At 49.6% G+C, this 11,787-nt stretch overlaps 4 protein-coding genes across 4 annotated transcripts; 3 read left to right on the top strand and 1 right to left on the bottom strand.

The window, feature by feature from the left end:
* Positions 1 to 222: 222 nt before the first annotated feature.
* Positions 223 to 4,684, top strand: BP01DRAFT_293147 (putative chromatin remodeling complex subunit (Chd3); the record flags this gene model as incomplete). The annotated part of the gene is made up of 3 exons (XM_025571724.1): positions 223 to 480; positions 540 to 4,095; positions 4,155 to 4,684. 3 exons carry the CDS (start codon positions 223 to 225, stop codon positions 4,682 to 4,684), a joined length of 4,344 nt encoding a protein of 1,447 aa, XP_025432764.1.
* A 1,562-nt stretch (positions 4,685 to 6,246) lies between these two features.
* On the top strand, positions 6,247 to 7,977 carry BP01DRAFT_390457 (uncharacterized protein; the record flags this gene model as incomplete). Its single annotated transcript, XM_025578002.1, has 3 exons — positions 6,247 to 6,675; positions 6,743 to 6,818; positions 6,869 to 7,977. The coding sequence occupies 3 exons, from the start codon at positions 6,247 to 6,249 to the stop codon at positions 7,975 to 7,977; spliced, it is 1,614 nt and encodes a 537-aa protein (XP_025432763.1).
* Positions 7,978 to 8,830: 853 nt separating this feature from the next.
* Positions 8,831 to 10,517, bottom strand: BP01DRAFT_337153 (mitochondrial 37S ribosomal protein mS35). Its single transcript, XM_025573273.1, has 2 exons — positions 9,906 to 10,517; positions 8,831 to 9,762 (listed from the first exon to the last, which is right to left on the bottom strand). Exons 1-2 carry the CDS (start codon positions 10,456 to 10,458, stop codon positions 9,143 to 9,145), a joined length of 1,173 nt encoding a protein of 390 aa, XP_025432762.1. The 5' UTR covers positions 10,459 to 10,517; the 3' UTR covers positions 8,831 to 9,142.
* Positions 10,518 to 10,684: 167 nt separating this feature from the next.
* Positions 10,685 to 11,759, top strand: alg13 (N-acetylglucosaminyldiphosphodolichol N-acetylglucosaminyltransferase catalytic subunit ALG13). Its single transcript, XM_025574623.1, has 3 exons — positions 10,685 to 11,221; positions 11,280 to 11,418; positions 11,476 to 11,759. The coding sequence occupies exons 1-3, from the start codon at positions 10,912 to 10,914 to the stop codon at positions 11,612 to 11,614; spliced, it is 588 nt and encodes a 195-aa protein (XP_025432761.1). The 5' UTR covers positions 10,685 to 10,911; the 3' UTR covers positions 11,615 to 11,759.
* The last annotated feature ends 28 nt before the right edge of the window (positions 11,760 to 11,787 follow it).

The raw sequence follows: 11,787 nt of genomic DNA, 5'->3' as shown, positions 1-11,787 counted from the left end.
GCTCGCAAAGCACTTTATTCGCTTTCGTCAGTAATGACTCACGCTTGACAACTTTCTACAATGGAAGATTTGGCCACTTATAATGAAGGACAAGACCAGCATATGTCCAATAATTCCGATAGTGAAGACGGTCCTGTTGAGGCACTTCTTGCCAGATTCAAGAGCGGCCCTGCAGCTCGCTCTCCCGAAGCGATCCAAAATGATGCACCTGGAGATGCTGAGATGCTGCAGGTAGGAGAGTCGGAGGGTATCACGCTTCATCCGGATTCGCCCGAAGATGATTTAGCTCAAAATCTTCCCTCTCAGCCTCAGCTACCGCAACCTGTTGTGGAAGTTCCACTTGCGCCGAGCAGTGTCATCTCAAACTGTGGATTTCTCCCTGGGCATTTTGAAGCTCTTTACATCATCAGTGAAGAGGTTTCTGAGACCGAGGGTGGGCTTATATATCGTGTCAAGTTGAAAAGTGGCGAGGTTCAAAAGGTATATTGCATCAGCATCCTCTGCCCTCGTACCTGGTCACTGACCGTACTGTTTCTTAGGCTTCATCCGATGAAATCCAAAGTCTTAAGAACGGCCGACAAGCCTTGTCGAACTTTCTTCAATACGGTCCCACTGAATCGGTCTCCCCCCGTTTGAGCGACGTATCGGGAGAGGACTCGGCCTTGTCCGACTCAAAATATCGCACTAAGAGAAGGACCCGGCGATCGACCCGAGCCAGGAATAGTGGATTCGCGGCATTCTTTGGAGCCTTGAGCAGTGATGACGATGTAGCTCACTCACGAGGTCATTCTTCCAGTGAAGATATTATCGCTTCATCCGGCACCACAACTAGGAGACGTCGCATGTCACGAGCTCGAAAGAGCAAGTCGCGCTCCGAAATACTTCTGTCAGACGAAGAAAGCAATCGCAGTACTCCGGTAGGCACACGGCATTCCACTAGAACACGAAAAGTTCTGCGAAAGAATTTGCGCGAACGGAATGAGGATGAAATCTCTGAGAACGAGGGCACACCGAAGCACCATGAAAAGTTCTTTGGAGCGAAAGAGAAGTTCCACAAAATACCAGAAAATGATCCTTTCCGTGAACGACATCGAGGCGCTTGCAAGAGGTGCCATGTCATTGGAGACGATTATGCCAAGGGGCCTCTCGTCTTTTGCCAGGGGTGTACCAGCAGTTTCCATCATCAATGTCTGGGTCCTCGTGCCGCGAGAGACCATCTTGTCACCAAAGTCACGGATGACTTGTTCGTCCTCCAGTGCCGTAACTGTTTGGGAGTATCTCATAGTAAAGACCCGGCAGTTCCACACCAGGGTTATTGCGCTATATGCAATCGCGAAGGGAACATGTCCAGACCACTGCGAGATCGTTTAACACCGAAGCAAGAACAACAGTTTCGGCAGCAAAACGGTGGCAAGGATCCGATCACGTTTATCGATATGACGCGGGTCAATAATGTTAACAATTTGCTATTTCGTTGTACTACCTGTCACCGCGCTTTTCATTTCGAGCACCTCTCTGATGTCGCTCATCTTACATGGCATTGCCAAGAATGTGCCTCGATCCCTGGAGAGGTCGGTGCCATGGTTGCCTGGCGGCCAGTCGACCCCAAAGCAAAGAAAGCTGAAGAAGCCAATCGAGAGTATCTTATCAAATGGAAGAATCAATCCTACAGCCACTCGACATGGATGCCTGGGAGCTGGGTATGGGGTTTCGTTAATTATCATATGCGGCGGGCTTTTATCAAAAAGGATCTTCCACCACAAAGAACTATTGAAGAAGCTATTCCGGAGGACTATCTCAGGGTGGATATCGTCTTTGATGTTCGCTTTTCCAGCACATCCCCGCTTGGAGAAAGCAAGCGATCTTACGAAGCAGATCTAAAGCGGATTGATAATGTGTCTCAGGTATATGTCAAATTCAAAGGTCTCCCGTACGAGGATGTAGTCTGGGATACACCTCCCGATCGCAGTGACGTGGAGAGATGGGAAGACTTCGAAGCTGCTTTCGCAGATTGGGTTAAGCGTGAATACGTTCGCGAGCCAAATCAATCATCTTTACGGAGACATTTGGCCAAGCAGCGAAAGAAGAACTTTCAGACTGACTTGGTTAAGGACCATCAGCCTCCCACTATGACGGGTGGAGAAATGATGGACTATCAAGATGATGGCGTCAATTGGCTCTACTATATGTGGTTCAAACAGCAGAACGCCATTCTTGCCGATGAGATGGGTCTCGGAAAGACAATTCAAGTAATTGGCTTTATGGCTACTCTGATTCATTATCACAGGTGCTGGCCGTTCTTAGTAGTAGTGCCCAACTCCACCTGTCCCAACTGGCGCAAGGAAATCAAGTCATGGGTTCCTTCGATGCGGGTGGTGACCTACTACGGGTCTGCGTTCTCTCGGAACCTCGCCAAGGAGTATGAGATGTATGCTGATGATGATCCTACTCTCCGATGCCACGTTGTCGTGACTTCGTATGAGACGATGGTGGACGACGTATCCCGCAGGTTCCTGGCTAAAATTCCCTGGGCCGGTTTGATTGTCGACGAAGGCCAGCGGCTCAAGAACGACAAGAGTCAGCTTTATGATGCACTCTCACGAATCAGGTTTTCGTTCAAATTGCTTTTGACCGGGACACCGCTCCAGAACAATATCAGAGAACTGTTCAACTTGCTTCAGTTCTGCGACCCGTCGAAGAAGGCCATTGATCTTGAAGAAGAATACGGCACGCTCTCTAAGGAGAATATTCCGAAGCTGCATGAGATGCTACGACCTTTCTTCCTGAGAAGGACAAAAGCGCAAGTGCTTACCTTCCTTCCTCCTGTGGCTCAAATCATTGTTCCGGTTTCAATGTCTCTAGTGCAAAAGAAACTGTACAAATCTATCCTTGCCAAAAATCCTCAGCTGATCAAGTCGATCTTCCAACGCAGTGGGGCTAAGGCATTAAAACAGGCAGAAAGACATAACTTGAACAATATTCTCATGCAGTTGCGCAAATGTCTATGTCATCCATTTGTTTACAGCAGAGCCATCGAGGAAAGAACTTCTGATAGGACGAAATCTCATCGTCACTTAGTGGACGCAGCTGGCAAACTTCAATTGTTGGAACTAATGCTTCCCAAACTCAAGGATCGCGGTCACCGAGTCCTTATCTTTAGTCAGTTCCTCGAGAATCTCGACATTATCGAAGACTTCTTGGACGGCATGGGTCTGCCACATCTTCGTCTAGATGGTAGAATGACTTCGCTCGAGAAGCAGAAGACAATTGACGATTACAACGCACAAGACTCGCCTTACTTCGCGTTTCTTCTCTCTACTCGGTCTGGTGGAGTCGGCATCAACCTTGCTACTGCAGATACGGTTATCATTATGGACCCCGATTTTAATCCTCATCAAGACATGCAGGCGTTGTCTCGTGCTCACAGAATTGGGCAAGCAAACAAGGTTCTTGTCTTTCAGCTTATGACGCGAAGCAGTGCCGAAGAAAAGATCATGCAAATAGGTAAGAAGAAAATGGTCCTGGATCACGTTCTCATTGATCGTATGGTGGCGGAGGAAGATAACGGGCAAGAGCTCGAGTCCGTCCTACGGCATGGAGCTCAGGCTCTCTTTAATGATGACGACTCTGGTGATGTCCGATATGACTCGGAGTCTGTCGACAAGCTTCTTGATCGCAGTCAAGCCGAGCAGGCAAAGGTGCCCATTGAAGGTGACCTAGAATCTCAATTTAGCTTTGCTCGGGTATGGGCAAACGATAACCAGAATCTTGAAGACCGGCTCCAGGAGATGACGGAGATGACTGAGCAAGCTGCACCCAATACTGATCTTTGGGACAAGATTTTGCTGGAGCGGGAACAAGCTGCAGCTGAGGAAGCGAGGAGAAAAGCGGAAACACTGGGCCGTGGCAAGAGAAAGCGGGCCAATGTCGACTATGGTAGAAATGCCCCGGAGACCTCGCCCTTTGAAGATCGCATACTTCGTCTGGAAGAGATTGACGGCGAGTACCGGGCCGACGATGGTGTTGACTCTGAGTCTGAGTCAGCTCCTGAGTTAGACCCTGAGGATCTGCGTATGGTCCCGAAGAGAACAAAGAGTAAGCACCCAATGCATTGTTAAGTAGAGGTGTTCGCATCCCGCTAATGCAAGCCACAGTCCAAAATTTTCAACGGATCGCTCCCATTAACTTACCGCTGGCTGTGGATGGCACTGTAGAGTCTAACCTAGCTCAGCAACAAGCGTGCATTGCATGCCGGCAGGTTCATCCGGTTGGCTCTTGTCGTTTGCAGTTAGCTGGAGTTGAGCATTGTCCTCTCTGTGGTCTCGCACACTATGGTCATTCGCGTACATGTCCGCACTTAAGGTCTGATACACAAGTAGCCAGAATGCTCGAGGCTATCAAGCATAGCACTGAAGACAAAGAGCTTATTCGTCTAGCAAAGAAATACCTGACTGGCATTCGTGGCAACCTTGCATACCGCAAGAAGCAGGAGGCTAGTAAGGCTGCAGCAGGCAGTGCGACTCCTCTTCCTGCCAACCCTGTCGCAACAACCAGCTCCTCCGTTATCGACCTCACTAATGATAATCGCATGGCGTCAGCTGGCCAACCACTGATGAACCCTGCTCATTCTTTTGCCCCCCATCTACCCACATGGGCCCCCCACCATCCTGAACACGGTGCCTGAACTATGTAGTTGAAGGAGGAGGAGCGGGGGACAGCACGTGTCATTGGTGGTTTATTTTTTTGTCTTATTTTTTCTCTTTTTTGGGCCTTCTAGATGGATTTGCTTCAGCGATAGGTACTCTCCAGGAACTCGGAGTCGAGGATATCATAGCATTTTTTAGGAGTTTGCATCGAGAAGAACCTGCTGTAATTAACAACCCAGATACTATGACATTGTCCTTTAGGTAAACAACCAGGTCACATGTTCGTGCTCTGAGCTTCCTTCCAAATCGGCTTCGGCTGGTCCAAACCAGAACCGTCCGTCGACTGAATCTCGTTTGAATTGCTTCAATTCCCAAGTCCCGAGTAGTAGAGAGAGATTACATTCTGAATGTCGTTTGTTGAATCCCCTTCCCACTCCGCCGCCGAATGCAGAAATGTTTGCAATGCCCGTTTGTGGATAATGCTGATTTGCCCATTCATTGACTCGTCTGTGTCACCACCAATCCGCGGCCCATATATTCATTACCTACGCCATCCACGCTCCAAGCAGGTGGCATTGAAGCATGTCGAAGCTAGAATGTCAAGTCTAGTTCTGTGGCGGACGAGCAGAATCAATTGACCTTCCAAGGATAATCTCGTTCCATCTACTCCGTGCTTTGTTCGTGAGAAATATGCCCGAGAAAAAATGTTGCAAATAGATAACATGTACCAACTCAGGGTGATGAGATCGAATAGTACCACTTCCAGCACAAGATCTCGCTCAGAGGCTGGATTCATCAAAAATACGGCATTGGCTTCCACACCCCCCCCCCAACACCCACTGGAGCAGACCAAAGCCCCATAAGTAGCATGCGACCAGCGAGGAGGCTGCAGCCATCCGGGACGGTTGTCCTGGCGAGCATCATCGGACAAACACTGACGGCAGTTAGTCATGAATGAATCTGGACCCTGAAAATTACTCGAACCTCTGCAGGACTCTTCACGCTGATTTTCCTTTTTCCTGGCCTCTTGTTAATATTCCGGCCGGTTGAGAATCTGAAGAGCAGCAAAAGATCCTTTGGACGACGAACGTGGGATATTTTCACAAACTGAAGTGCTTAGATTCACTCCCATTGCTGTCGTGTCTTCGCTACGTGCTTCTTTTTGCAGGGTTATCTGTGGCATTGCACTGCTCTCTGTGAATCCACGTTTCTAAGGTATTCCTATCCCTGGTGTGGGTGGTGTAGTGCTCTCGGCGTTGTGGTGTTATCAAACCCCTGCTGCCAACGCCAGTCGCAGTGAATCTCGACTGTTTTTGGCGCACTGGTGATTCACCGATCTTTAACACTGTCTTCCTTATTTTTTTTGTTCACTGCTTTGGGCTCTCTTCTTTCTTCTTCTTGTTCTCCTCGCTGTGTTGTCTCCTCCGCTTCTCTTCTTTCCCTCTTCTTCCCACCATTCGTTCTTCCAATCTTTCTTCTTTTCATCTCTAATGGCGATATAATTTATCTTTTAAATAAAGTTATTCGCTTTCTACACTCGAAATCTCATCAGTCGAATCCTGTCAGACAGTAGGTTGCACTTCGGCGTTGCCAAGCAGCCATGTCTTCCCCGATTCGCCCTCAGTTTTTCTGTACTCGTCCAAATGGCACCCTCACGCCCCTCGTTGCAGTGGACGAGCTGCCCTCGCATATCTCAATCCGCGGCGTTCCCCGTATTCTCTCAGCAAGCGAAACTCAGGGAATGACTAGTCTGGGCACAGTGAACTCGCGACTGCAATGCTATGTCGTTGAAGGGACTCGCCCGTCATCCGGCGCTGCGCCTGGACATCGCTCCCGCGACAATGACGTGCAGTCGACTCTCATGAGGCTCGCTTCTGATGAGAACGTCCCAGCTAGTCAGAGAGTTGCTATCAGTGCGCTTTTGCAGCATGGTTTATCTCAGAATTGGTTTTCCACTCCTCCATCATCCAGCAATTGGCTGGTTCCGACCAACCCTCTGAATTCCACAGGAAATGGTGCTGCTAGACAAGTATGTAAACTACGTGACACTAAGAAACTCAAGTTCAAGGTGACTGATTGGTCTAATCTTCTCGCAGAGCCCTCATTACAACTCGAAGAAAGAGTACTGCTCATATTGGATACGTCACGGCGAATGCGACTATCAGCAACAAGGTATGGATTCATGTCACAATATAAAAGGACGAATTTAACGCCTGCCATAGGGTGCCTCTACAAGCATGAGATGCCTCATGATCTGTCAATGCTAGAGAAGCTCGGTCTGCGCGACATCCCTCGCTGGTATCGCGATAAGTACAATATACCAAGCCTTCTTCCCAACGGACATGGACATCCCCGTACTCCCATCAGCCACGCACTTCCTCCAGCAGACGGTGGTTCCTACAGACCGACTCAGTATCACCAGCGCATGGCTATCAATGAGAACATTGACGCGCCAGAGATCAGAAAGGACCCTGAGCAGGAACTTAGAAATCATCTCTCCATTCAACAACCTTCCCTGAGATTTCCTAGTACCTCAAGGCTTGCTCTTCCGGCTGCCGATGCAACGAAGTTCTCGAAGAGTCAGAGGGTAGAATCGAAGCAAGCTCCCAACTCCACGAACGTGGCTCTCAGAAAGCTCGAATATCTGTCCATGGACTCGGTTCCAGATTATGAGGACTATACGACTTTAAGAATTGCCAACGAGAACAACTCGCCTGCTTTTGATCATTCGCATTCCCAGGAAAGTGCTAATTACAAGAATGCTGTCACTGATCCTTTCCAAGGCGCATGCAAAAACCCACATGCAACTTTCAGCAATATTCAATCGTTCATACCTGCTCCACTTGGAATCAATGCATGTCAGGCCTCGGGATTCCCGCGGGACACTGCGTCTCAGGGCCGTTCCAGGAAGACACATAAATCCCGTCGGTTGTATCAGCCTCGTTCGCAGCTTCCAGTGGAAGAACCAGGCCCTGAGATAGAAGAGCAAGTTAATGGGGCGAGCCATTCTAGCCAGGCCACTTTGCCGTCGAACTGTACATCACCTACCTCAGGGGTCACATTCGGGACATTTGGGTCCAGTCAGGCGCATGCTGACCCGGGGCTCATGCATGGATGTGCTACATCGGACCCGCCTAGTCGCGATGCGTCCCCTTCAACCCACTCTAGTACTGGCTCGTCGGAGTCTAGCCCTGGAAAGCGTCGCAATCGCGTCAAGAGCAAAAACCACAAGCCAATTTCTGGAGTTATCGGTCAACAGGTTCATCGCCAGCGCTCTGTCGGGTCATCCGAAGATGACGTTTTCGGCCTGTCCATGGAAGAGGAAAAGTGACTAGAAAAGGATATCTGATGGCGAGACTGGGAGATGTTTACTTCTATGGGTCAAAATCTTCCTTTCCACTGAATGAGGCTCGTGACGTCTTCCCTTCCTCCCCCGTCACACGAAAGACATGCGACTTTGCGGGTTTTTTTCTTAAGGTGTTACGGTACGGTTTACTGTGATATGCTACTACACGGGATCTCCTCTGCGGACTAAATATACTTTTTTTCTGCCTCATGGGGACGGAGACTCCCGCCACTTAACGTTGACGTTGGAATGGAACATGGGTGGTTCTTTCGTCCCGCTACAAACTACAGTTTCAATAACTACTTGCTACCTTAGCCCTTGTTGAACGCAAGCTTATTCTGGCTCTAGGCTCAGTTTTTTCAACTGACCCCCCGACTTGTCTTTCTTACATGTATGCTGTCACTATGATGTTCTTTGTTTTTTTTAAAGTCTGCTGCTTTGCAGTTAATCTTGTCCAGTTTTCACTTTCCTTGCTTTTACCCTTTTCTCCTACCCAGACAGGACTCGGTCTCGTGTACAAAATTGTTATACCAGAGGTCATGTCTATATCTGTGTGGGATTAGGGCAAGAGGCGAAAAAGGATTCGACGTGAGATCTGAAGTCCAGGCATGTCCTGATGAAATACAACAGCCCGATTTGAGCTTTGTTAGCGTTTGTTCTAGACACAGTAGATCTTGAACATGGTAAACATCACCTGATGACATTGAGTATGTTGGTCTCGGTCACCGTAAGTCGTTGTAGAAGGAGAATACAGTCAGGCAAGTCCCTGCGCTATGTTTTCAAAGATGAATGAAGTTATAATACATTGAGATGATGAATCTAGTACAACCCCGCAGGGAAAAAAAAAAAAAAAAAAGAGAAAACAAACATTTGCGCCACCCTGTTTTGTCTGAGCATACATAGGATCCAGAGAATGGAAACACGAGTATGAGAAACAAGAAGACAAGACCAGAAAGAAGAAAAAGGAGGAGTAAAAAAAAAGAGAAAGGAAGAGACCCATCGGCTTACCCCCGAGAGATGAACACATCATACACACATATATAGACACACAAAGATCTCTTGCCAGTGGCTGGCCACCGACATAAAATTCCATCTCATCATCATCTCACACAAATTATCAAGAGGAAGTTTCATGTTTTGATTTCTAGCCTTAGCGCAGTCTCCGTTGTGGCTGAGCTCTGGCACCGACCCTAACGCCGACCTTCGCACCGACCTTCGCACCGGCCTTATCATCTTTGCCTGGGAGCCTCAAGGCCGGGTTGAAAGCGGGCAGGGTCCTCACGGCCTCGGTGATGATTGAAGTTCCATCCACGACGTCAGATTGCTCGATTTGCCGCGCCTTCTGGGCGGCACGCTTGCCGTCCAGTTCGCGCCGGCGCTGGGGCGTCATCACCCACTCGTCGGGGAAGCGGAGGTGGTTCTTGGGCTTGTGGTGGCGGAGATCGAGCGGGATGTCGGCGAAGGAGTCGCCCTCCTTGGCCTCCTTAATCAGGGCCTGGATTACGTCGCCTAGGTAGCGTTTGTTCTGGGCGCGGTATTGAAACTTCTCGCATGACATGCGCACGATGTCGGTTTGCGGGTTGTAGCGCACGCCGACCAGCTTGAGGAAGGTCTGGCGCTGGGCCTCGGTCAGGTACTTGGGGGTCAGGTCTCTGGAGGCCAGCTCGACCACGACCTTGTGCTGAGCCGGGTGCTCTTCACCCATGTAAGTCGTGTACCGGAAGCGGAGAATATGCGTTTCGGGGGGTAGTGTGAAGGGTTTGGCGAGTTCTAGAGATGAATGGACAGTTGGAGTTAGCTATGTTATATTCTTGGTTCGTTGCGATGGTCGAGTGGGCGATCCATTGTGAGAAGAAGTCTTTAGGAGGGGAGGAACACAAATCCAGGAGCGGGATAAGAAAAGGTGGTCATACTGCTCAATGATGGCATATCCCAGGCGGCGATTCGAGCGTACTCTCTGATCTCGCGGTGCTCTTCGAGTTCGGCATAGGCCATGGACGTGATATCGTCGTCGTTGAAGTCGTCGTCCATATCTGGAACCATACCCATGGGGTCAATTTCCTCATCAGCCCAAAAATCCAACTTCTTCTTTTGAAAATCAGAGCCCAAGGTCCAGGGATCTCTCTTTTCCAAATCGGCGACTTTCTTCTCGAGCTGCGCAACCCTGCTCTTGCGCTTTTCCGGGTCGTTGAATTCGCTAACCAGGCGCTTGTTCGCTGCGTCGAAAGCCTGGCGTTCTTCGGGGGACATCAGGTCGTACATTGACCGTGTCTGAGGGTCTAATGTCTCGGGCGAGTACTCCTTGATGGTGGGGATATCTGGCTGTGCGGGAGTCTCAGGGACGGCTGGCTCATCAGGCAGGAAGGAGAGCGGCGTGGCGGAGAAAGACCGGTACGATGTGACAATCGGGCCTCTCTGGGCCATGGAGAAGGCCGAACGGCCCAGGGACCGGGCTACTGAGGCCATTGTGAGGCGAGAGGAGGATGAAGAGTCTAATTTCGGAGGTTTGGGAGGGAATCTCTCGGGGAAAGCGGCCGGGGATTGCGGTTTCAATTCGATGTTTTTTGATGGGATGGGAAACTATCCCACTTTGGGAAGGCGGCCGTCTCACCGCCATCCAAACTGCAGGACATTGATTCCACCTGCTGGATGAAGAACCAACCTTCGTGTGATTCTCGACTCGGTGCTTCGTAGTCAACTGACCATGTAACTAACTGGCCGACTCATCTTCAAGTCGAATCACGGGTATGATCATTTTTCTCCTAATGACTGGTGTCTAGCTGCAGTACTGATGATCAATCCGTAATCAATCTTCGTGTCTTTGCTCGCTCTCAGTACTCTTACTAAGAAACATCTATCCATCCATTCACATACCTCCTACATCTCGTACCTCCACTCATGGCAACGCAAGATCAGCCCATGAAGCTGTGCTTCGTGACCGTAGGTGCCACAGCTTCTTTTAATCTACTCATTCAAGCCATTCTCGAGCAGAGCTTTCTTCGTGAACTGCGGGCTCACGGTTACACCAACCTGTTGATCCAATACGGCAAAGACGGCAAGAGTCTTTTCGACGAATTCTTGCAGCAATATCCTCCCGGGAGTGAGGGTCACCATGGCCTGGTGATTGATGGATTCGACTTCAATTCCGACGGTCTTGATCATGAGATGCGTCTTGCTAAAGCCTGGCCCTCAGAGGGTCGACTTGGTGGTTTGATTATAAGCCATGCTGGTAGTGTTTTCATCTCCTTTGTGCTCTACATTGCCCAAGCTGACCTCGATAATCACAGGCTCCGGTAGCATTATGGATGCATTGAGACTGGGCGTGCCTCTTATGGTGGTCCCGAATCCGACTCTCAAAGACAACCACCAGCAGGAGCTTGCTGATATCCTTCAAGAGCAGGGTTATCTCATTTCAAGTCATTATCAGTAGGTTTCCTAGTGCCTTCTTCAAGCGTGATGGGCTTCAGGCTGAAATCCAAATAGGGAAATTGCGTCATCACTAGATAGGGCCGAGCGCCTGCGAGCACAGATGGCTCAGTGGCCGCCGGTCTCCAGGGCTCAGGAAGTTCCGCCTCCTAGTCTGGAACAAGTCATGTCTGATGAATTGGGCTTCTTGGATTGATTACCTGTCACGAATTATCACTCTTTCTACCATCGCGGACGGAGATTGTTGACGCCAGGCAAGGGCGTTGGGGGGCGTGTATACTTGACTCTTAAAGATCGTGGCTTTTGGGGGGCTGCGATCACCCTTAGCAATGGCAGTTCAGGTCTCCTTGTTCGCTAATCGTTATCTTG

The sequence above is a fragment of the Aspergillus saccharolyticus genome, assembly GCF_003184585.1.
Source record: "Aspergillus saccharolyticus JOP 1030-1 unplaced genomic scaffold BP01scaffold_9, whole genome shotgun sequence".
NCBI classification, from domain to species: Eukaryota; Fungi; Ascomycota; class Eurotiomycetes; order Eurotiales; family Aspergillaceae; genus Aspergillus; species Aspergillus saccharolyticus.
This window is presented reverse-complemented; position numbering and strand designations above follow the sequence as displayed.

Excerpts from the sequence above, each read along its gene's own strand:
- BP01DRAFT_337153 (XM_025573273.1), bottom strand. The coding sequence starts at position 10,458 with ATGGCCTCAGTAGCCCGGTCCCTGGGCCGTTCGGCCTTCTCCATGGCC. Across the intron at positions 9,763-9,905 it reads GGATATGCCATCATTGAGCA|AACTCGCCAAACCCTTCACA; the intron begins GTATGACCACCT and ends ATTCATCTCTAG.
- alg13 (XM_025574623.1), top strand. The coding sequence starts at position 10,912 with ATGAAGCTGTGCTTCGTGACCGTAGGTGCCACAGCTTCTTTTAATCTA. Across the intron at positions 11,222-11,279 it reads TTTGATTATAAGCCATGCTG|GCTCCGGTAGCATTATGGAT; the intron begins GTAGTGTTTTCA and ends CGATAATCACAG. Across the intron at positions 11,419-11,475 it reads CTCATTTCAAGTCATTATCA|GGAAATTGCGTCATCACTAG; the intron begins GTAGGTTTCCTA and ends AAATCCAAATAG.